Source organism: Carassius carassius, chromosome 15 (assembly GCF_963082965.1).
Source record: "Carassius carassius chromosome 15, fCarCar2.1, whole genome shotgun sequence".
NCBI classification, from domain to species: domain Eukaryota; kingdom Metazoa; phylum Chordata; class Actinopteri; order Cypriniformes; family Cyprinidae; genus Carassius; species Carassius carassius.
The window spans coordinates 19,038,186-19,061,982 of NC_081769.1; the positions used below are offsets into that span (position 1 = coordinate 19,038,186).

At 34.6% G+C, this 23,797-nt stretch overlaps 5 protein-coding genes across 5 annotated transcripts in view; all 5 read left to right on the forward strand.

The window, feature by feature from the left end:
- apoeb (apolipoprotein Eb) overlaps positions 1-1,381 on the forward strand; it is a 7,726-nt gene extending 6,345 nt beyond the window's left edge. The window contains 4 exon segments of the mRNA XM_059567780.1: positions 1-33; positions 36-63; positions 174-461; positions 554-1,381. Coding sequence (XP_059423763.1) covers positions 1-33; positions 36-63; positions 174-461; positions 554-914 — 710 coding nt within the window. The 3' untranslated portion in view covers positions 915-1,381.
- Positions 1,382-7,663: 6,282 nt separating this feature from the next.
- apoc1 (apolipoprotein C-I) lies at positions 7,664-9,163 on the forward strand. Its single transcript, XM_059567781.1, has 4 exons — positions 7,664-7,753; positions 8,314-8,382; positions 8,509-8,647; positions 8,839-9,163. The coding sequence occupies exons 2-4, from the start codon at positions 8,328-8,330 to the stop codon at positions 8,897-8,899; spliced, it is 255 nt and encodes an 84-aa protein (XP_059423764.1). The 5' UTR covers positions 7,664-7,753; positions 8,314-8,327; the 3' UTR covers positions 8,900-9,163.
- A 1,014-nt stretch (positions 9,164-10,177) lies between these two features.
- apoc4 (apolipoprotein C-IV) lies at positions 10,178-11,577 on the forward strand. The gene is made up of 4 exons (XM_059567045.1): positions 10,178-10,332; positions 10,438-10,480; positions 10,601-10,682; positions 10,802-11,577. Exons 2-4 carry the CDS (start codon positions 10,438-10,440, stop codon positions 10,983-10,985), a joined length of 309 nt encoding a protein of 102 aa, XP_059423028.1. The 5' UTR covers positions 10,178-10,332; the 3' UTR covers positions 10,986-11,577.
- An 879-nt stretch (positions 11,578-12,456) lies between these two features.
- On the forward strand, positions 12,457-14,248 carry apoa2 (apolipoprotein A-II). The gene is made up of 4 exons (XM_059567782.1): positions 12,457-12,576; positions 12,894-12,930; positions 13,467-13,695; positions 13,809-14,248. Exons 2-4 carry the CDS (start codon positions 12,894-12,896, stop codon positions 13,966-13,968), a joined length of 426 nt encoding a protein of 141 aa, XP_059423765.1. The 5' UTR covers positions 12,457-12,576; the 3' UTR covers positions 13,969-14,248.
- A 3,130-nt stretch (positions 14,249-17,378) lies between these two features.
- apoc2 (apolipoprotein C-II) lies at positions 17,379-19,213 on the forward strand. Its single transcript, XM_059567783.1, has 3 exons — positions 17,379-17,513; positions 17,672-17,828; positions 18,670-19,213. Exons 1-3 carry the CDS (start codon positions 17,465-17,467, stop codon positions 18,764-18,766), a joined length of 303 nt encoding a protein of 100 aa, XP_059423766.1. The 5' UTR covers positions 17,379-17,464; the 3' UTR covers positions 18,767-19,213.
- The last annotated feature ends 4,584 nt before the right edge of the window (positions 19,214-23,797 follow it).

Genomic DNA, 23,797 nt, shown 5'->3' on the forward strand with positions numbered 1-23,797 from the left:
TCAACACACAAGCTGACGGTGTGGTCCAGAACATCAAGGCTCCCAGCTCAGCAGAGAGCTTGAGTAGGTTCCTCTTAATATCTATCTACAGCACTATCACACTCATCTTCTCACATTAACAAATAGCATACATACGTCTGAAACACCGTTCCTCACCAGATTTGTTTTTGCAGCACCCTGATCAGTGACACCATGGCGGAGCTAAACTCATACAGTGAAAATATTCAAACCCAGATGACTCCATACGCCTCAGACGCTGCTGGTCAGCTCAACAAAGATCTCCAGCTCTTGGCTGGCAAATTGCAAACTGACATGAGCGACGCTAAAGAACGCACCACTCAGTACCTGCATGAGCTGAAGACCATGATGGAGCAGAACGCCGATGACGTGAAGAACCGTGTGAACACCTACACCCGCAAACTGAAGAAACGCCTGAACAAGGACACAGAGGAGATCCGCAAGTAAGTCTGGATGGTCTCTCAGGTTGCTTAAAAACAAGCTAACTAAAAAACAATGTAAAATATATTAATAAGTTTCTCTTTCATTTCTTCAGCACCGTGGCAACCTACCTGGGTGAGCTGCAGTCTCGTGCCTCCCAAAACGCTGAAGCCGTGAAGGACCGTTTCGAGCCCTACGTCAGCCAGGCCCAGGATGGTGCCAGCCAGAAATTGGGTGTCCTTAGTGAGCTGATGAAATCCCAGGCAAAGGAGGTCAGCGAGCAGATGGACGTCCAGGCTGAAGCTCTGAAGGAGAAGCTGGAGAAGACCGCTGAGGACCTTCGCACATCTCTAGAGGGCCGCATGGATGAGCTGACCAGCCTCCTCACCCCTTACACAGAGAAGATCCGCGAGCAGCTGCAGATCGTCATGGACAAGATCAAGGAGGCCTCAGTGGCTCTTCCCACCCAAGTTTAAGAGCTCAACACTTATCTAGTGTTAACACCAAACAGAAACAAGAAGGGAGGTTTTGTGTTACTAAAATGTGCTTTTTCATTCTGTGAGAGGTTGATAAGTGGTTAAGAACTGGTCTCTTAGCACTGTCCATTATTGAACGAAAGAATACCATGTACTCACCATGTTTAATTTCTTAGTATTAATCCAGTGTCTAAGGATATACTTTCAACTTTTGTTTGCATAGTGTAGAGAAATTATAAGATCAACCAACTTATCTAAGAGTTTTTTCTAGTTAGTGGGGCCAACATGGCACTGTTCAAAATAAACAATAAAAAGTGCCTTCTGTGTGCCTAGCTGAACTAAATCAGAATATATGCAAAGATGAGCTTTGTTAGCCACAAATCCAAATTTAAATCCTTGTTTACTTTACATGTTTGTGCACTGTTATATTTGAATATTTGTTTTCAATAAATGTTCGTCCTACTTCACTACTTTTTTGTCTCTTGATTCTTGTCAAGAGTATTGAATGGTACTTATGAAAGCATTTCTGTTCTCATCACAATCATTTGAATGTTCCCACACAAATACATGCATCTCCAACATATGTATGGGGAAGATTGTTTTCTTGGTTTTGGTCTGTGTGTGGGGTGGGGGGTTTTGGGATGTGTCAATAAAAAATATAATTTTCTAAACTATATACACAGTCAAACAAAACATTATGTAGAGACCAGATATACATTTTTGTATATTTTCTTACTGTTTTTTAATACAGACAGACAATACATTGATACAGTAGCATGAGTATTGTACCCATTTAGCAGTGTATTTCTGGCTATAATCTGATTTTTTCTCTTAATAACTGGCTAAGGGATCAGGCAGGCTGAAACATGCACTGACTTTATACAACACAACTATTAATGTAAGCCTGTATTAAAAGTCAGGAACAACACATGCATACATGTGCCCTTGCAAAAAGTCTCATATTTACCAGATTCTGTATGTTTAGACAAGACTGATCCAATTCCGCAGTAAACTTTCACTTCTATACATCCCCTTATTCCCCCTATTTCTAACTTCAGCTCACTCTCACGCACCTCTCTGTCTTCTCCAGAATTTTCAATAAGACTTGTGTGGACAAGACCCATTTCATGGTCACACCTTTTGTCCTCCAGGAACCTGAGATTTAAACAATTTCTCAGTTCTGGAGTTCAAAGGAAGGTCTTCTTATCTTGAATAATAATAATAATAAGTATCTTCTCTGGCAGAGTTTTAATCAATCTGGTGCAAATAAAATCACACTTTGTGACCCTCAAATTTATTTGAATTTATTTTGGAAATAGGTGCGTGTGTGTGTGTGGTCTGGGAAAAACCCAGAAGTCTCCACAAGGATAGTAAAATGTGAAATGTTGGACCTTGATTGTTGCTCTCCATTAAGAAAACATCCAATGAGTCATATGTTTTTTTGAAAATGTAAAAATACAAAAAGCTTTCTGCGGGAGTTGTATTTAGGTGTAAGTTTAAGGTCAGGCAGGGGATCATTTGTATAGTATAAAATCTTTATGTCTGAATACTCCCCCCGTATACAAGTAATGTAAGTAAAGTAACTAGTAAAGTAACACATTACTTTTTCATTTACAAGAAAATATCTTGAGTATCTGAGAAAATATCCACCAATATATATGGATAAAGCCCCCATAAAATGTGACCAAGAAAAGAAAAGAAAAAACTTTTTTCTGTTATCCTTGTGATTAATCTCACCCTTTTCGTATAAATTCTCTCCTTCAAGCTCTTGTTTTGCACAGAACTGTTCAAGATCAGATCCATGTTTCTCAGCTTTGATAGTCTCCGGATCAAAGAACCTGTTCTCTAACCCCCCCCCCCCCCCTCCTCCTCTCTCTCTCTCTCTCTCTCTCTCTTTTTGCTTTGAATCTTAAGGAAGACATGTTGAGATCTGTTTCCAAATTCCATTTGCTTGCCTGCGGGACTGCTGCATAAGGAACATGCTGTGCCTCTGGTCATGTCTTTGTTTTTCCTTTTTACTCTTTGCTATCTTGTAGCAGGGGGGGGGGGGGGTCTTAAAAAAACAAGTCGTCTTACAATTTACAGTGAATAGTGGAACATGTCATTCCCGGAATTCTCTGTGTGACAATTTGATGACTTTTCATTAAAATAACCTAAAATGTTGCTGCACAATATTGCTTATGGCAAATTTTGGGCAATCACAGCAGCCAGAGTTTGATCTGTCTAGCAGTCAGAAGTACATTATATCAGTAAATGCCTCCCTCTCTCATTTTTGAATATATTTTTTTCATAATTTAGGAAAGAATTATAGTTTACAGTCTTTGTAACCTACTTTTGTTATATTCCTAATTGCAAGTTCTTAATGTTCTTTGTCCTCCAATCTCAGTATAACTAATTAAAAATAATATAAAAATATATAAATATATAAAAATAATAATAGATTTAAAAACAAAATAATATTAACTAAAATTCTCAGCTTTATTTGTATATAATGTGTTATGTGTTAGAAAGAAAGAAAGAAAGATTACATAACCAGGTGTTATTGACTGTCACTTCTGAAAACATCTGTCGTAATTCTGGTAACTCCCCCTGTTCCAAGAAGAAAGAGTCCCTTTCTTCACTAAAGTCTGATAAATATCCTGGTTAGCTTGAAATACCACAACGTTCATGGTCCTCTGATCCGAAGCTCCAGCTTTCAATCATGCAGGTGTCTGGTAGAAAATAACCCAACATCTACAAAAAAAGCCCAGGCCTTTCCGTTCCTATTGAGATGAAAATATCTTTACCATATTTCATACACACCTACTAACCCATTTTAACCTTGTATTTATTTATTTTCAAGTTTTTAAATGTTATTAAATGTTAGTTTTTGTTTTGAGGAGCTAACATTTCCTGTCATTGGCAAGCAAACCCAGATTTTTTACAAATTCAGAAGTCCATAAACTAAAAATGACTCGCTCTTACACACACCTTTTGTTTAAAAGGTCAAACAATGAACCTGAGATGGCACAGCATGCACTGACTAGACACGCTGATGAAGCCTTCTCTTCTCACATTACATGAAAAGCTATGGGCCATTGGCTAAGTATATGAAATTGAAAGAAATAGAGGTGGCAAATTATGCATGCATGAGAAGGAAATCTGTAAGTGGTTAGTAAGACTTTGTCAAGAAAGTTGCTACAAAGACCGCTGTTAAGTGACAAAAGACACAAGCCCCCACTGCCACAGACTGTGAGTGATCAGATGTGAGCAGAGGTAACTGCAGAACACTGACTCTCAGCGTGATCCCACATAAACACGAAGTCCTCATTTGCACCGAGCTTCACTTCCCCTCTTTTGAGTCTAGACGCTTTCAACACTTTTGCATGTTGTCAGCTTTTCACTGTCAGCACAAAGCATGTTATGTAGCAAAAAAGTAAAAAAAAAAGGGGCAGAGAGTTCTTCTTGACCTAGAAAATTACAAAATAAACAGGTCATTGGCCATAGCCCAGAATGATCGGCTGAGTATGTGTGTGTGTGTCACACAGTCAATTCTGTGTGACAGATTTAAAGGGGTCATATGATGTGATTTAATTTTTTCCTTTCTGTTTGGTTTGTTACAAGCTCTTGGTGCATAAAGAAGATCTGTAAAGTTGCAAAGACTAAAGTCTCAAATCCAAAGAGATATTATTTTTTTTAAAAGTTAAGACTCGTCCACGGCCTCCTAAAACGACTCCTTTAACCTTTTCAGTGGTGAGTAAAATATTCTAGTGGTCCCCCCAGAGTGAGTTTTTTGTTAGGCAACCGTTAATTTAGAACGATTCTTCTTAGTGTTTCCATGGCGACATATCATTCCTGTCAAATGACACAACTCTGTCACCATAACAATGTATGAAAATATGGATCACTTTTATTTCCTTTTTCCTTTTTTATTCAAAATATTCATAAACTTGCTTACCATGCCATGAACAATGTGATATTCTGATACACAAATATGTGTGTTTTGTAGTTTAAAAACCTTTCTAAATAATCTTGATCGTGATCTGTAATTTGAGATGTTTGTCAGTCCTGTCAGCCAGATTTACAGCACATGAATACATCAATTTCTCCCAAAATACATGCAAATAAGTTGCCGGTGAACTGGCAGAAGAACATAATGAACTTTATAGTTACTTGCACTATATACATACATACTACATACATACATACATACATACATAGTTAGTGTATATATATATATATATATATATATATATATATATATATATATATATACAGTACAGACCAAAATTTGGAAACATTACTATTTGTAATGTTTTTGAAAGAAGTTTCTTCTGCTCATCAAGCCTGCATTTATTTGATCAAAAATACAGAAAAAAATTTAATATTGTGATATATTATTACAATTTAAAATAATTGTTTTTAAATTTATTATACTTTATATTATCATTTATTTCTGTGATGCAAAGCTGAATTTTTCGGATCATTATCACATGATCCTTTAGAAATCATTCTAATATGATGATTCATTATCAAAGTTGGAAACAGTTCTGCTGCTTAATATTTTTTCAGAACATGTCATACTTTTTTAGGATACTTTGATGAATAAAAAGTAAAAAAAAAAGAGAAAAAAAAGAAGCTATGTTTTTAAAATATAAATATTTTGTAATAACAATTCACACTACTGGTCAGTAATTTGGGGTCAGTAATTTTTTTTCTTTCTTTTTTTTTTAAAAATAAAATCAATACTTTTATTCAGCAAGGATGTGTTAAATTGATAAAAAGTGATAGTAAAGAAAATATATTATTAGAATATATATTATTAGAATTTTTATTTTGAATAAATGCAGTTCTTTTTAACCTTTTATTCATCAAATATATTAGACAGCAGAACTGTTTCCAACACTCATAATAAATCAGAATATTAGAATGATTTCTAAATGATCATGTGATAGACTGGATGTTACATGTGACACTGAAGGCTGGAGTAATGATGCTGAAAATTCAGCTTTACATCACAGGAATAAATTATTTTTTAAAAGTATATTCAAATAGAAAACCATTATTTTAAGTTGTAATAATATTTCACAATATTACTGTTTTTTCTGTATTTTTGATCAAATAAATGCAGGCTTGATGAGCAGAAGAAACTTCTTTCAAAAACATTAAAAATAGTAATGTTTCCAAACTTTTGGTCTGTACTGTATAAATATAGTGAATTTAGTAATTCACTAAAGGTCAAAAGTTTGTGGTCAGTATATAAATGTGTTTTAAAGAAGTAATTTAAATGAAACATACAGTAAAACTGTAATAATGTAAAATATTAATACAACTAAAAAGTTTTTATATTTAAATTAATATATTTAATTTTTTTGTATATATTTTACTTTTTAAAGTCACTTAAAAAAATCATAAATAAAAATAAAATGATAAATAATATTTTTAAAAAATCAAAAATTAAATTAACTACTATACCAGACATGAAAAACACAAATGTGAAGTGCATTAACAATAAAATTACAGCATAGAGGTGATGTGTCTGTTTGTTTAAGCAGAAAATATATATAACAAACACTCATAAATACAGACAATTATATTCATTTATAATGCTATTAAGAAGGCTAGTGCATGACACTGGGTCAATAAAAGGTTAAGAGATCTAATCATCTTGCTGACCAAGAATCCAAAGGTGGTTTCAGTGCAGGCGATCAGCAGTTACCAAACATCCTTGTTATGCTTGCAGACAGCGGCAGTAATGGGGCAAAGTTGTGAAACTGACCTGAAATAAACAACTTTAATTTACTCTAGCTCAAATCCAGTCTCTCATGTTATGATGTGGCTAAAAGGTTAAAGAGCGAACTAAATCAGTGTACCATTACGTCAAAAAATGCCAAAGTTACCCGCCTCCAGATTGACTCATTGTGTGGTGAAATATATGCATTGTTTTAAATTGAGGATAAACAACAATGGTTAATATTTGCACATATGTTCAGACATCCAGCACTGTATCCAGGAAGACACAAGACAGTATGGACAGTGATCACATACAATCTTCATTAAGAAAAAAGATCCTCTTTAGTTTCATGGTAAGGAATGGACAGTAAAGTGGATGGTGAGCGGATGCTTAGACAGCTTCACATGAACTCGGATTGCACAAATCACTGAAATGTCTACATTTTACTTCCTCTCTTTTTTTAATCTGGCATCAGATCCTAGAATCAGAATGGTGTGTTGTCTCTTTTACAGATTAGAGGTTCCTCCAATCACTATTTCCAGTTTGAACAATGTTTACATAGAATAGCAAATGTGATCATTATTGACTACTTTGAATAGATACTAATGAAATTGCTATCAAAGAAACTACTCTCAACTATAATGGGAACTAATATTTTAGATCCTTTCTTTCTGATCTGGATTGACTTAAACACAATACTTTCCAATTTAGTTTATGGTTATAGCACAATTTAAACATTTTTTATGCAAAAATAGGAAGTAGATACTGAGTTTTGAACTTGATTTAATTCATTAAGTCCACAGATACTTGTTTCATTCGTGAGTGTTATTGTTGTTTCAAATGTCACTGAACGCATTAATGTATATTTTTAAGAAATAATGAAACAGGGTCTCTGGGAATACAGGTGTTATGGCAAACAGAGATCACTCACCTTTAAAAGATGTTCACTATAGACATTTTTTGACATAGCAAAACACAGAAAGATCAACAGAGAGTGATCGCAGGAGGTCTTGATAGGTCAGAGGTGGTGTTATCACACTACGTCAGCTCTGAGCCTCTATAAAGGGCCAAGCCATCTGTGGAGAATTACAATCTCAACCCAATTATCTTGAGGACTGCAAGAAAGGTATGCCAGCTTACATTTATTCATTTTGTGATAACTTTCCAAATCTTTAAACGAAGTTCGAAGCAAACTTGCGAACACAAAAACACAATAGAATAACGTTCTTGTCTTAAGTTCAATAGGCTGAGTAAACACGCAGTGTAGGCTACTGGCGACATCTAGGCGTCGTTGTTTGCCATCGTCGGTGAACTCGTCAGCTAATTATAGTTAATTAAATAGAGCATTAAGCATTTAACATTGAACAGTAACTGCTTAGAAATAATCGAAAACATGATGTAATTCAATTATGTATTTATCTTGTTTATTTTTATTTTTTAAACGAACGTCTTTGTGTCTTAAACACATAATTAGCATATGGAATTAAACTTCTTGTTAAAGCAGACGGTTTTTATGATACAAATACAATATATTTCGTTAAACACATTTCGAAGTTCCTGTCTAGACACTCTGGATGTGACGTAGCTATAGGCTTACATTTATTTGTAACGTCATCAAATAGACTAATTGTACCCTAAAAATGGCAATTGTCTCTCTGATCGCGTTTTATTCTCTGTATGTTACAGGAAAGACTGCAAAGATGAAACTGTACCTGGCTGCAGCCGTGCTGATGCTTGTACTTGCTGTACACACAGGTAAAATCTTCCCTCTGATTCTTCCACGGCATACAATTCTCAAGAATAGTCTTAGTGTTTTTTATATAATATAAGTACAAATGAGATTTATGAATTTACAATGCCAACTAAATTACATTTAAACAGAGGCCCAGGACGAGCCTACACTGGAGCAGCACTTCACCAAATTCCAGACCCAGGTGAAGGAGATTGCAGATGACCTGACAGAGAAGACCAAGACCAACCTCAAAAAACTTGGAAATAGCGAATTTGGTGAAAAAACCAAGTGAGATGATCATAATTAACTTTTTTCAGTTTCATAAAAATGTATTACCTTAACATGTTATATTTATTTTTAGATGTATTAAATGTCTTTACAGCACGTTGATGTTATTTTTGCAGTGGCATAGAAGCAGTTTTAATTTCTAACTGTCAGTTAGCTTTTTCTAATATGAATTGTTGTTTTTGTCTTGGCAGGAACTGGTTTACTGAGCAGTATGAGAAAGTGAAGCAGACGCTGTCTGGAACCTTTAGTTAAATTGAAAACCAATGACCTTCCATCTTCCCTGCAATCATGCAATTGCTGTGTGATATGTGATACCATCCCCACCCTGTTGCGCCAACTTGTGCATTTGTTACAGTTCAGTATATATACAAAAACTGTTATGATCTCCTCGTCATTTGTGTGATCTTTTAAATAGTTTACAATTTTGTGGGATGATGTTAAATATCATGGGGAAAAATGCAAAATCTAAGTATACATTCTGAACTTTTTCAAAAGAATAAATGGTGAAACACAAAAGCAATTTGTTTTTTGCATCATTTGCAAGACTGGTTATTTTAAAATTTGTTCACATTAACAATCCAACAACTGACTATTGAACTATTTTGAATATAAATGATTTTAATTCATATTTATTATTTGTATCAACCTCCAAAACCACAATATGCTACATGAAATCATTTCATGAAATCAAGTCAGTTTTGGTAGTTTATTTCTACAAGTAAAAGCAAATAAACAGCAATATTCAGGCAAAAACTATGAAGATGCATCATCAACGTACCAATTAATAAAGGATCAATCAATATACGATATATAGACCAGTATGTAAAGTCAAATGCATGTCATAGGTCAAAGGGCTTTTAACATCAGACCACATGAGTTAAAGTCACTGTTTGTCCTCAGTTAATGATCAGTACATTCACATGATAAATATCAATCTATCCAGTTCAGCAGTCGAGTGGACCCCCTTTCCTTGAATTACATCCCACTATTGAATTTTCTGGCCTAAATGCAACAAATGTAAATTTGTTTTTCTGTTCAGTGCCTCATGGGATCAAGGTTAAAACATTCTCGATTTGTGCTTAACATTCAGAAAAAATGCAACTGGTAGAAGGAATCATTCTTATAAAATAAAGTAATAGAGAGAGAGAGAGAGAGAGAGAGAGAGAGAGAGAGTGAGAGAGAGAGAGTGAGAGAGAGAGAGTGAGTGAGAGAGAGAGAGAGAGAGTTGTCTTTTAAGTGTAGATGTATAGTCGTTATTAATAAAGAAATAAAGTCAGTGTAGATGTATAGTCGTTATTAATAAAGAAATAAAGTCAGACACCAACCCCACCTTTATCAAGTGGACACCACACAAACAAAACTACTGCTAAAATGTATAATTGTGAGTTTTTTTTTCTCCCAATGTTTGTTATATGTAGTAAAAATGTTTCCCAAACTCCAAAATTGCTTGTTTTTGCTCTTCATCCAAGTAAACAGCAGGCAGTGCCTGCTCAGAAATGATGAGTGACCTGTTTCTCAGAATGTAAATCGATTCAAATACAGCCTTATTGCAGCAAGATTTCATTCTTCACAGAAAACTCTGAACCATAGACAAGCTCATCACAGTTTTACAAAAGTCTCTGAAATCCAGCTGATAGGTCTTTTGAAGAAAAAAAACTACATTCACTTCTGCATTAACTCTAAAGGTAAATATTTACTATATCTGTTTAAGGTTTGCTGTAATAATGTACAATTAAGCAATTCCAGATTGATCATCACCAAATAGCTAATTCAGTTGATTATTCTTCCAGATGTCCAGATTAATTGCTTTTGCTCTGGTTGTGACATTGCAAGGTCTGGCTTTATATATGCATGTATATTTTATTTATTGATTTATATTTATTCATCTAAAAATATCAACAGAAATATTGTTATGCAACAATTTTCTAAATCTTTAAAACTATGGTCCCTTAGTGTGTTTGGCATCATGCAACTCGTTGCCCACTCCAGCTCCAGACAATGCTGGGCTTCTTGAAAGAGCAAAGCAAGCGTACAGGTACAGTTAAAAAGATGCTACATTTTTACATAAAATGCACCCTTACATGCATTTTCAAGTGTGAACATTTAGTTGTATATTTTGTTCTACTTCTGTGTTTGTTTGTGTGTTTGTTACAGGGACACAAAGACTAAAGTTCTAAATGTTGGCAGCACAGTGGCTGGGTTTGCTGGCATGTACTACGAGGAACATCTCAAAACTAAAATTGACCCTTACATGGAACGGGCAAAAGACCATGCAAGTTCCCTGTGGGAGAGAGTGAAAAGCAGAATGCCCACCTTTAGATCAACCCAAGATCAATAAGCAATGTGCTTTGTCAGGGACCAATCCCAATTTTCAGGGTACAGATATTGTGGAATAAACAAACCAAATCATATCTCCAATTTAGTCATACCATTGTATTAATGCACAACTAAAAATAAAGTGTAAATACACCATACCCAGATGCATATAAAATGATAAATTAATAATGCAATTATTTTTCTGTATGTTTCCTTTTAACACCAAATTAATAAACGTGAGTAAAGTAACAAAATTTGTTTGTGGAATCTTTGCTTAAGAAACGCATAAGTGTATGAAGTAAACAAAAATAAATGTTAAGGAAGAAGACAAAACAAGAAAAGCTGGAAAATAAACAGAAATAATAAATAATTTAATTTAATTAATATTATGTAAAAAAGGAAGAAAAAAGGTCCATAGGTTGTAGATTAGACACGTTACGTTCCAAAGTGGAAAGTTCACTAGGGTCTGCTTCTGTCAATTTGGCATGTGGAAAGTTTTTCACAACCTTTGGACAGCCTTTGCTTAACTCTCATTACCTTATGTACATTGATTCTGGCACTCCAAACTAAAACGGCCGACTGAGCACAACTAGTTTATTTAGTGCTGGATAGGTTAAAAAAAATTATTTTGATTTTTATTTGATTGTAAAATTTCTGTGTATAGAAGAGACACAGATATTAACTGGAATTATCTGTAAGCGACTACATATTGCTTCTGAACAATATGCACAGTGAAATTTGCAAATAAATTAGATCTAATCTAATATAATTATATTAGTGGGTAGAAAAAAGATATTGTTAATAAAAAAGGTAAATACTTTCCATATTATATATGAATAATTGGTGACACTTTAGTATAGGGACTAATTCTCAATATTAAATAGTTGCTTCTTAGCATGCCTTTTATTAACATATTAGGTTTTATGGGTTATTAGAGTTTAAAAAGCACAAAATCTGCATGACCATACATCCCATCCTACCCAGTACCTAAACAACTACCTTACTAACTATTAATCAGCAGAAAATTGGACCATTAACAATATAAAAGCCAATTATAGAGTTTAACATAATATCACACTTTTTCTTTACAGCCAGAATTGGTCCTTATGCATATACATAAACACATACTATACTATATCCCAAAAATGTAAATGCTTTTATATTGTGGAATGGGGAATGTTATATTTGGGGGTCGTGTTTTGAATGCCCCATGGGATTCTTTGTATAAAAGTTCCTGTTTAGCATTTTATCCTAAATGCATCTTTAATGTTGCACCACGAACACAGAGAGCACATGAATATTCTTGATTAGTGGTTTCATAAGTATCCTCTCATGCCTTAGGAAGAATGGACTTTGAGTGGGCAAACCATGGTGTACATGTTTGCCCTGTAGGAACAGTAGGTCCACCTGCGTGGGTGTGTGTGTGTGTGCATGCAGCCAGGCTGTGTGATTGATTTCGAGTTATTGAGTGTATGTGTATGTGTGATGACGTTTGTTTGGTCAAGCGGTCAGGCAGATATAGGGGTGGACGGTAGACAATATAACTGCAGGCACAGCAACTGATGTTGACTCCAGTCCTTTAATTCTCTCTACAGGAATCTCACTAGCACAAGGTAAAGTGAGTCTTCACCAAGTTGCTCTTATACATGCATGCAATAACATTTAATGATAAAACTACTTAAAATGCATTGCTATTTTAAAGAGAATTTAAATGCATTCTCTCTCTCTTTTTCTTTCTCTCTCTCTCTCTTTTTCCAAATGCAAAACACCATATTAAAAATGCACTAAATATGTTTCATGACTGTTTTGCAGTCAAATCCTTGGTTTGTGCATATTTAAAATGACTTTAAATATTGAGAATCTGTGATGTTTACATTCACTGACATGTTTGGCAAACATATCATGTCTAAATTTCTGTGTCCTCTCCTAGATGAAGCTGGCATTTGCTCTCATTCTTGCACTCCAAGGTAAAAACTAGTTCTTGAAATGTTGTCTCTCTTTGTTAACTGGTGCACAACTGCAAAATGAATAAGACATATTAGCATATTAGAACAGCAGGCCCGAGGCCTGTTCATCTCTTTTTACTCAGGTTATGAACTTACTGGACATTTGAGGCAGATTTTGTTGTTTTTAAGTGATTAAATGAGCAATAAAATAACAGAAGCCACCAGGCTATCTACATTTAGTTTTATAGGATGAACTGGGACACTTTTGTCAAAAAAAGACTCTTCCATTTATCCTGATTGAATTCTATAAAGCAATGACTGACATGTAAGTGGCATCTCAGCATGTATTGATGTTAAGGGCAACAGTGATTTACAAGAAACACACATAGTCATGCAGACCTTTATCTGGTCCAAACTATCTGGTCCAAACTATGTCTCCATGATAAAGCCAGACTACATACACACAGTAACCAAGAACTCTTCAATAAATGTGGGTAAACATGTGGTTTAAGATGACTCGTTCATATCATTCTCAATGTCTTTTCTTCCTCTTGTAGTGTCAGAGTGTGTCTGGGCACAGCAATGGCTCCAGCCTGACAAGGAGTTAGTTGATAAATATGAAGGGTTGAAGGCAGTTTTCTTTAAGAGGATCATCAATGCTTGGGAGAAGACCAAAGCTGCCATTGAACCAACACTAGAGGGCTCACCAACAGGAGATCAAGCCAAAGAAATATTTGAAGAACTGAGGAAAAGGCCAAGAGTGGAAAGTGCCGTCAAAATTATCGGGTAAGGGCTGCCTCAAGCTAGTCATGCCGGCCCTTACTGCATGTCATTCTAATGCAGTAAAGACCAGTTATTCTGTGTGAGTAAATCTATTATGTTTTGTGTGTTTCTTCCAGTGGTCTGGCAAGTGATCTTGAGCCTATGGTCAACCATGCTCGCATGGTTCTTCTTGGTGCTTATGGCCACTTTCTGAGGCCCTACGTTGGAGAATACCTGGACAGAGCAATCACCAACATCAAGCCAGTGCTGGATACTGTCCTGCCTCATGAGGGTTAGAGTCTGCAGCTCATCAACCCCTGATTCCTTCAACCCAGCAAACATGTATTTTCATTGCTTCAATAATGGATCCAAATCTGAAACTATCTGTGTGTCCAGCACATTGGTGCAGATTTTGCATGTATATACTGTATCTGTGTATTTGATACCATTCTGTTCAGTGCAGGAAAAATAAATAACACCCAGACCAGCATTAATAGAGAATGAATTATGTAATTTTGTTTGCCTCATAAAGAAACAACAAGACCCATTCTAAATAAAAACATCTGGAAAATGCAAACCCGAGTTTTGATTGTGATGAACTAAAATGTGTATTATAGCATTGCAAAAACATGGGTACATTTATGTCAACAATGTAAGGTATTCACTTAAACTGTTTATTCCAGACCTGAAAGGTCACTGTTTGCAAGTGCATTTCACTGTTGTTTAATGACCAATGAGCTCTACAGTTCCTCTCTTGTCTGACTTAAACACAGAGTTATGTTCCTTAATGTACATATTCACATAATCTGAACAGAAATGCAAATAGGTTTAAGAAATGGGCAATTCAACAAAACAGAAATTAAAGAATATGCTAGAAAGCCACAATGGCTACTCATTCTCTGCTTTTCAATTATAACTAGTTTCATACAGTTTTCACATTTAGTTATTTGGATCATAATACATGTAAATGTAGCTTCTGTCATATCTAATGCAATTGTATAATAGTTTTATAAAAGTAGTTTAGGAGCAATAATAATTGTGCTTTGTTTGGGAATGTGAATAAAAAGAACACTACTTATAATAATGTAAGGCAGATATTATTATTATATTTGCTCATACTTTGCAAACATCCCAAATTATGATCATTAAAACTGGGAGCATAATCTTTCCTGCGTTTATAATGCACACATAAATGATGTTTCAAATCCAGCAGCGCATTTAGGAGATGTAGAGTATATAATATTACCAATGGGATGTGATTTTCACCCTATGTTAAAAGAATAAAGAAAATTCCACAACATTTAAAATGTCAAAGAGACCTGCAAATATGCAACCACCCAGAACACCCATGAAACCATCTAGCAACATTAGCACGTCAAGTCATTAGATTGTCAAGACATTAATAAGCAGATTCACAGTAATAAAGAAGAAAATAACGTCAAGGATGCAAGCTTCATTAATTTAATGGCAAATTATTATTAGTGTTTTTATTCAGCGTGAGTTCAGTGTTGATTCAGATTAGTTCAATAACTGTAAAGTTCATCAATTATAAAATGTAAATTATAAAGTACAACTACTGAATATTAAGGATAGTTTTACCTTGTAAGCAAGCCAAAGGCAACCGTAAAGAGCACCATAACAGTCTAGAGTGTCAATGCTAAGGTGGAGAACGATCAATGTTAAGGTGGAGAACGATCTAATGACTGAAGCTCTGCCAGCGATCTTAAAAGAAATAATAACCTCAAGTGTGCAACAAGAGTGCTTTACCTACATTGATAATGTGGGAGTTAAAACCGGAAATCCTACTTAATCTTGTAGCAGTTGTTTTTAGTATGGAAACTGGTTATTAGCTGGTTGACCAAACACAGTGTTCTAAATTGACTGTGTCCCCTGGAGTGACCAACTGGTGGCTTGTTTCTTGCTGGCCCATGATATTACACAACTCTACACTCCTAAAAAATAAGAGTTTCAAAAGAAGGTTTCAAAGAAATCAGATTTTGTGTTCTCCAAAAAACATTTCAGTAAACAAACAAAAAACATATTTGAACATTTTAATAATTAAAGGATAGCTCACCATAAAGTACATTCTGACATTAATTACTCACCCTCATGTTGTTCCAAACCCGTAAAACCTTTGTTCATATTTGGAACACAACTTAAGTTATTTTGGATGAAATCTGAGAGCTTTCTGATCCTCTATATAAAGCAAGGAAACTACCACAGTCAAGGCACAGAAAACGTAGTAAGTCCATGTGACATCAGTGGCGCTCAATCTTAATTTTACGAAGCTATGAGAATATTTTTGTGTGCAAAGAAAACAAAAACAATGACTTAATAAAAAAAATTCTTCTCCTGTGCTTCAACCTCTGCCTCCATTATAAAGAGTACAAAGTAATTATTTTTGTTTTATTTTGCATTTTTCTCTTGAAGAGCCTAACAGTTGTTTGTCACTGACTTCAGTAGTAGGGAAAGAATTACAATGGAAGTCAATAGGGACCATGAACTGTCTGATTACCAGCATTCATCAAAATATCTACTTTTATGCTCAACATAAGAAAGAAACTTATAAAGGTTTGGAAGGACATGAGCATGAGTAAAATATGTTTTTTTTTTTGCATGAATCCCTTTAAACTATACCTTGTTTAAGGAACTCATCTTCGTGGTGCCATAGGTGCCTTTAAAGAAAGTGTTAGTGAAGAAATTGATTTCACAATCTCAAAAACCTCCCATCTTGTACAGACACAGAGAAAGATCTAGATACACACATTCACACTTTTGCAAAAATAACCTGAAGTAGCCTCAACAGGCTGACGTGTATTTGGTGAAACAGACTTAGGACTTTATTTGGAAACGTGTTGAAGTTCAGTTACGCAAGACAAGAGCTTCTGAGCATTTATCTGTCTGCTGGTGGATGGAGAACAGAATATAAAAGATGCTACAACAAGTGTTTTGCCATATTAAGAGCTCAGATATGAGTTTTACTTCATCTTAAATGTCAGCCTGTTGATCAAAGTCAGTGTGTTTGTTTAATGTGATCAATCAGTATGTCTATTTATGTGAAGAGCCATATCTTTTTAACACGTAATCTCATTTTAGTCCCTTATCTTACAACAATCACACACACACACACACTCACATATCATTTATCTGAGAAGCGTGCACTTTGGCACTTGAGATCATGTCAATAAAACTGTACCCATATATAAAATAGGCCAAGGAGTTTTTCCCGCTAACCTGTCTGACACACTTTCTGCAGAGGAGAAACTGTGAGTACAACCATATTTTCCCTTCTTGTATTAAAGGCATTATAAAAATGTTTGAATATTATGACAGATTCTATGATTCTTGTCTGTTTAGCACTTTTACATATACCTGATTAATTCCTAAAATGCACATGATGTTAGTCTGTAGAGATGACCGTACTCATAATATTGATGCATTTATTATGTTCTGTAAAAAGCTTCAATGTTATTGCAAAAATAATAGGTAAAATACATGCACATTTCTTAAACATTGTGGTTTTTTTCAACAAAGAAAACTAATAATCGATTAAATAAACATTATATTAAATAGTTTTTATGCCACTAAAAAGGATCTATAAAAGGATAATCTGGTGTAACAGCATATACAGTATGCTTTTAATAGCCAATCAATGACTTACTAAGTGATTGCATGCACTAAATAATAATAATAATAATAATAATAATAACAATAATGCCCTCTTTATATTCTCACACATGTGCTGCTGTCATCTGACCAGTGCTTTGCTAAACCCCTCAGCAATACTGTCATTATGAACAAGCTACTGGTTATCACAGCTGTCATTGCTTTCCTTGCTCTGGGTATGTACAGACACATTCATAAACATACTCAATATGGATTATTATTATATCTGCTTTGCTGCTAATTAAGTAACCTTAAATGACAATAAAACATGAAAATAAAGAATGATTTTTTAAAACTCATCTCACTCCCTCAAAATCTGGTTCGCCCCCTGCAGGAGCGGAGGGCTTCCGTGTGCCCAGGGAAGCTGAGGAGGAGAAAGGAACCATTGCCACTGTGGTGGACACACTTAAGTCCTACTATGACCAGAGTGTTGACACTGCCAGCGGTTATGTTGAGACCATCAAGGGCTACAAGCTGAACGAGAAAGCCAAGTAAATCTAATTTTATACATTACCCGTACTGAAAAACATTTTCTTTCTGGGCTTTTACACACTGGAACAGGCGTAGCTTTCAATTTCAATACATGTGTAATGATGAGATTTAACGGGAAATTTACTGACAATGTACTCACCCTCAGGCCATCCAAGATGAATGTAGAGTTAATTTATTCATCTAAAGAATTGAGCATCACATAACTTGCTCACCAATGGATCCTCTGCAGTGAATGGGTGCCGTCAGAGTACAAACAGCTGATAAAAACATCACAATAATCCACAAGTAACTGTCATGACTCCGGTCAGTCAATGAATGTGTGTTAGCAAGAAGTAAACATCCAGGCATTTTAAACTTCAACCCATTGCTTTGGGTTAAAATATGAATCAACCATTCATAATATCGCTTTCTTCAGTGAAAAAGCAATTTCATCTGAATCAGAAGAAAAATATTGACAGATCAAGCACTGTTTGAAGAGGAACAGGTAATGGACTTTTTCACTGGAAGAAGCGTTATTATGGATTATGGACTTTTCTGGCCAAAACAGCTTTTCCCCAGACAAGATGTTATTGATGGAATGGAGTACTTTTGATTATTTGTGTATTGTTTTGAGGTTTTTATCAGCTGTTTGGACTCTCATTCTGATGGCACCCATTCACTGCTGAGGAATCAATTGGTGAGCAAGTGATGTAATGCTAAATTTCTCCACATCTGTTCCAATGAAGAAACAAACTCATTTACATCTTTGATAGCCTGAGGGTGATCAAGTTCATGATACACTGAAAATGAAGACTCCCGATCCATTTTGTTTTGACATCTTGTCTTTCCTCCCTCATCAAGGAACCTGTATGAAGACACAGTTCGTGCTGTCAGCACCTATGCCGGCATCTCCTACGACCAGCTTTACCACATGTTTTACTCTCAGGAAAGCTCTTAAATCACATAGTTTCACACATTGACAGAACTCCATCTCTTTCTGGTCTTGAGTCTATCACCACCCTGGAACTACAACCACATGAACCCCAGAAGAAGACGGCACTGAGGTGAAAGCATGACTGTTGGCTCCAATGGCCTGTTACCAAAAATACTGCACAAGCACACAACATCCTGACAAACATCAGTGGATAAATATCATATGAAGTTTTGGGGTAAAATCAAATATTATGCTCAACCACAATCTGTTTTGGATGAAGATCAGAGACCCTTTGCTGCTGACTGTTACCCGGCACCCTCTATTGTACGTCAAGGTTAAAACAGACTCATCTACTTTTTCATTGTAGTTTATCTGTACAGATTAAATAAATCTTTGTATTATATCAACTTTTAGTGGTTCAATGTCCATGAGCATTAGCAAATTGCAATAAAACACCACATTTATATAAAATGAAGTTTTTTTTTGAGCAATTACATTAGCAATACCAAACATATCTAACATATGGAAACTAAATACCAATAATCTGGAAGCTTAAGTGCTACAAAATATGCAAGTTTGAACACTTCCATGAAGAATTACTTGTAATTGGATTCATTTCCATGGTATCTGCAAATATAAGCGGGATCAAAACCATTATTAGCAACTGTTTACGCTTGGTCTTTTGACTGAATACAAACAATCTCTCTCTCTCTGAGGAGGAGGAGACTGTTTAATCAGTTAATAAGTACAATTTGTCATTGACTTTAATTGAGGAATTTCAGTTTAATGAGCTTTTTGAATGAAATTACCTTTAATTATCATGATCTGATGTTCTTGGTTTAATAAATAGTAGATGTAAAAATCACACAAAATAAATCTATACATCAGTCACCTGGCATCAGACAATGTTGAAACCGATAAGCTATAACAAATAAATATTATGCAACATCAGATTAGATTTTCAACCATTAACTATGCCGGGAATGAAACAGCAAAATGTTCCTTATGTAATCTGTATCTGTGTACAAAAATGGATATTCAAGACTGAGGATTATTTTTATTTATATAGTTATGGGTACATTACATTACATCAAGTGACAATTTATATAAGATAATCTGTGTGTACTTTATATACAGTATTGTTCAAAAATTTCAAAATAAGAATTGGTTTTAAAGTTTAAAGTGTTATTCACGAGGGTGAATAAATTGTTTCAGTACTATTTACTTTGCTTTGCTCCATATGTGATGCTGGAGTTATGCTCTCCATACACAGATTTTTTAGGTTTAAATATTTATAATCATCAGGTTTGCACAAACAAAGAGAAAGGGGTCTGCTTTGGCACACAGTGTACTCTGCTCCAGAACAACAGCTGAATTCAGATAAAAAGAGTTTTGACTGGGTTTAAACCAACAGCCTTCCACCTCGAAACACAAACTTCCATGCCAACTGGGATTTGATTTAGTTCAGACCTCCTGTCATTGCCATTATCACAATTACCATATCAAAAATACAACTGTGTTATTAACACAATTCTTTTGATTATATTCATGATTGAAATTATATTTAAAGCAATTTAATTTACCCATACAGCTATATTTTACAAATATCACAAAAACAATTAGTTCAAGAGTTCTATAAAAATCTTTAATTTGTTTAATAATAGATTCCAAAAAGTGTTTGGACACAAGTGATTTTTAAACTTGTTGATTAAACCTGATAAGAAAAAACAAACATGAATGCACTCTTATAAAATTGTGCAACAGTGACATTTAATTATTAACTAATGTTAGTGACCCATTTGTTAGCAAAACACCACCTGCCTTTCATATAGAATAAAATGTAAAAAAATACCAGTGATGCCTAGTTTTTCTTCATTATACAAATTGCCAGTAAAAATAATTTACTATAAAAAATTAAAATATCTTATAAAAAAAGAAATAATATTCTGATATGATATTCATATTCACATTTAATTTTAAAACAGATGTCTGTGTCTCAGCATTCACAAAATTTTTTTGAGTGCAATTAGCCAATGCCTAAATCCTTTTTTTTTTTTTTTTTTTTTACAAATGAGGACATCTCCAAAATGCCCACACACTATATATACAACTATTTTTTATTTTATTGTTTATTATTTTGTATCTTTTTTGCTTGCTTCATTTTTACACCATTTTTACGAATGAGGACATTCCTAAAAGGAGGTTTTCAGATTTAGCTTAAAATTCTGGGTACAACATGGACACACACACCCTTGAAATTTGAATACAACCCATGTAACATTTATTACTCACTTAACTTCACATTCTGTCCGGATGGTTAAAACCCTTTAATGGCTGCTCTGTGTCTGATTCCAGAGCTCGGGTCACAGTGATGCATCTAGGAAAGACTGGCTTGAGTGCAGAGGACAACACACAGCCGTAACAGTGGATTATGACCCTTAGGGTTCCCCCAGTGTTCAAACAGGTGCCCTAGCACAATAAGACACAGACTAATGTTTGCCATCCACAGAATGTCCAACTATTACCTCTTAATTTTCAGCCTATACAGTAAAACAGTGTGACAGATACAGACATAAAAACAAACAAACAAACAAACAAAAAAAACACACACAAAAAACACTACATCTGTTTTAATTCAGGGAGTGTTTGCACTATATTCCTTTTAAATAAATTTGATTGTGTTGACATTTTATATTTAATGCAATAACATTCATGCATAATTAAGTGTGGCTTAAGCATCTAAATACTTCTTGGGGCCAGTAGACCTGTGGCCTACTATGGACCTATGGAACATTCTGTGCTTGGCTAACAGAAATAAAGTCTTTTATTTAGATTTACTCACAATGCTTTATATTTCCAAATTCAAGAAGACTTCAGATCGATGTTGCCTTCTGAGAATCTCACAGATCTGTTCTTACGCACATCTTTCTCCCTTTTTTCTGTCTTCATCGATCTTGCTCTTTTTCTCTGAGACATACTGCGATATATGTGAACGTATACATAAAAACGTTCTCTTCGCACCTGAAAAATCTATAAATAATAACCAGAAAAATTATGCTAATGTAGCTATCATTTCTTTAATGGGTTTTTTATCTGGAGGAGTGTCTCCAGGCTAATTTTCTGCTCTCAGGTGTTGAGCGAGTGTTTTCCATTTCTCCGTTTTTCCATTGATGCGCGGTCCACTGGGATAGCTCAGCTTTTCTATCCTTCATGCCTAATTCACTTTGATAAAAGCCATAAATACTGCATGAGGCACACACACAAGTACATGAGAACACACACGCACAGACACACACACACACGCAGCTGTTTCTCTGGTCTTGATGATCTGGACTGCATGAATCTTGGGTTTTAATAATCTCACTAAAACATTTGGCCAGTATTGAATACATGACCTAAGCATGTTTTAACAAATCTTTGCTGTTTTCTTTTTCAGCACTAGATGGCAGTGTATGTATATTCTATTATAATGTTATTATAATAGCCTAAACATAATCATTATTTTAAGATAGAGTGTTATAGTAATCATTCAAATTTTTTACCAATATATTTTTTTATCTATAACAATAAAACACTACATTCATTCATTATAAAAGTCTCAAGAATTCATATATTTACATTACTTTTCCAAGCCTCGAACTGTAATGTCAAAGGCAGCAGACAGGCAAAATATATAAATCCATTTCACATGTACATGCAAATGCAAACAAACAAACAAATACAGTTGCTGATTCTACATCTAATTTAATACAATGAAATATTTACACATATTTATATTTTGTGGCTAATTGTAAATGGCAGTCAATGAAGAAAGATGCTTTTTGCACCCAGATGGTGTAGTAGCAGCTGTGTCCATTAATACTTCTACCAAAACTGGACTCACTCCACCATCTGTCTTTCTTCCACTGTCATCTATCTCTCTTGTTTTCTTTCTCTCACTACCTCATTCTTCTCCACCCATCACCCATCCAAACAGATCCCTCTTGGCCTTCTACATCATTTCCCCTCATCTGTCTTTCAATAGGTGCATCTGTTTCAACAGTCAAATATTCAGCAAATTACTGTCTTATTTTTATTTCTTGTTTTTCTAGTGAATAAAAAGAAAGAAAGAAAAAAAAAAATATATATTACTTTTACATTTATTCTTAAAACAATAAAAAAAATCGCTATAAATAAATAAAAAAACATTCTGTAGTTTTAGTTTTTATTATCGTTGAACAAAAATGTAAAATTGAAACAAAATCATATTTAGTTCGTGTTTCAAACCAGCCAGAAACTGGCAGTGGGTTTGTTTCTGTTTTTTGTACATTCTTAGACAATTTTCTTTTTGCTTTTTTTTTCTATCACTCTGTTTGCTTTAATCTATCTACACAATGTCTGTAATTTATTGTCATTTACACAGATCAGTGCACTTGCTTTTTACCCACTCCAGTTATTGAACAATCTCTCTCACACATTTACTGAAATTCCTCTCTGTTTTTCTGAATTTTAAGCTAAAATAGAGATGGAAAGCAGACACTGTACCAGGACGCACATTCCCCTGCTAGTGATGGACATCATTTAACAGAACACACACATTGCAGTTACTTCTCTTTTTCCATTAATCTTTCTCTGTCCAACTATAACCCCCTGCTATCTGGTCTTTAACAATAAACTGAAGCACATTAACAACAGATTTCTCACAGCCAGAAAGTGATTTTCATGAACAGTAAATGCTTCTGCAAGTATAAATGGTCTTTTCTTTATATTTGTCTTTGCCATCTCAGACTAAAAGAGTGCGTAAATACTCTCCATAAAACATTCTGCTGTATCAGAGTGCTTTTTCATCTCACTTTACCTTCTCTCTCCATCTGCTCACCTTCTCTCATTTCCTCTAAATCAGCTACAAGTACAGTATTTGTATTCTCCCTCTGTCTGATTACATATATGCTTCACTTTAGATATATTACAGTATGTTAAACGTTTGCAACAGTGACTAGAGTATAATAGTGCTGTAGCACTGTTTTGCTTTGCATCTAGACTGCCCACCTCATTGTTCATCGTGTGGTTGTGTAA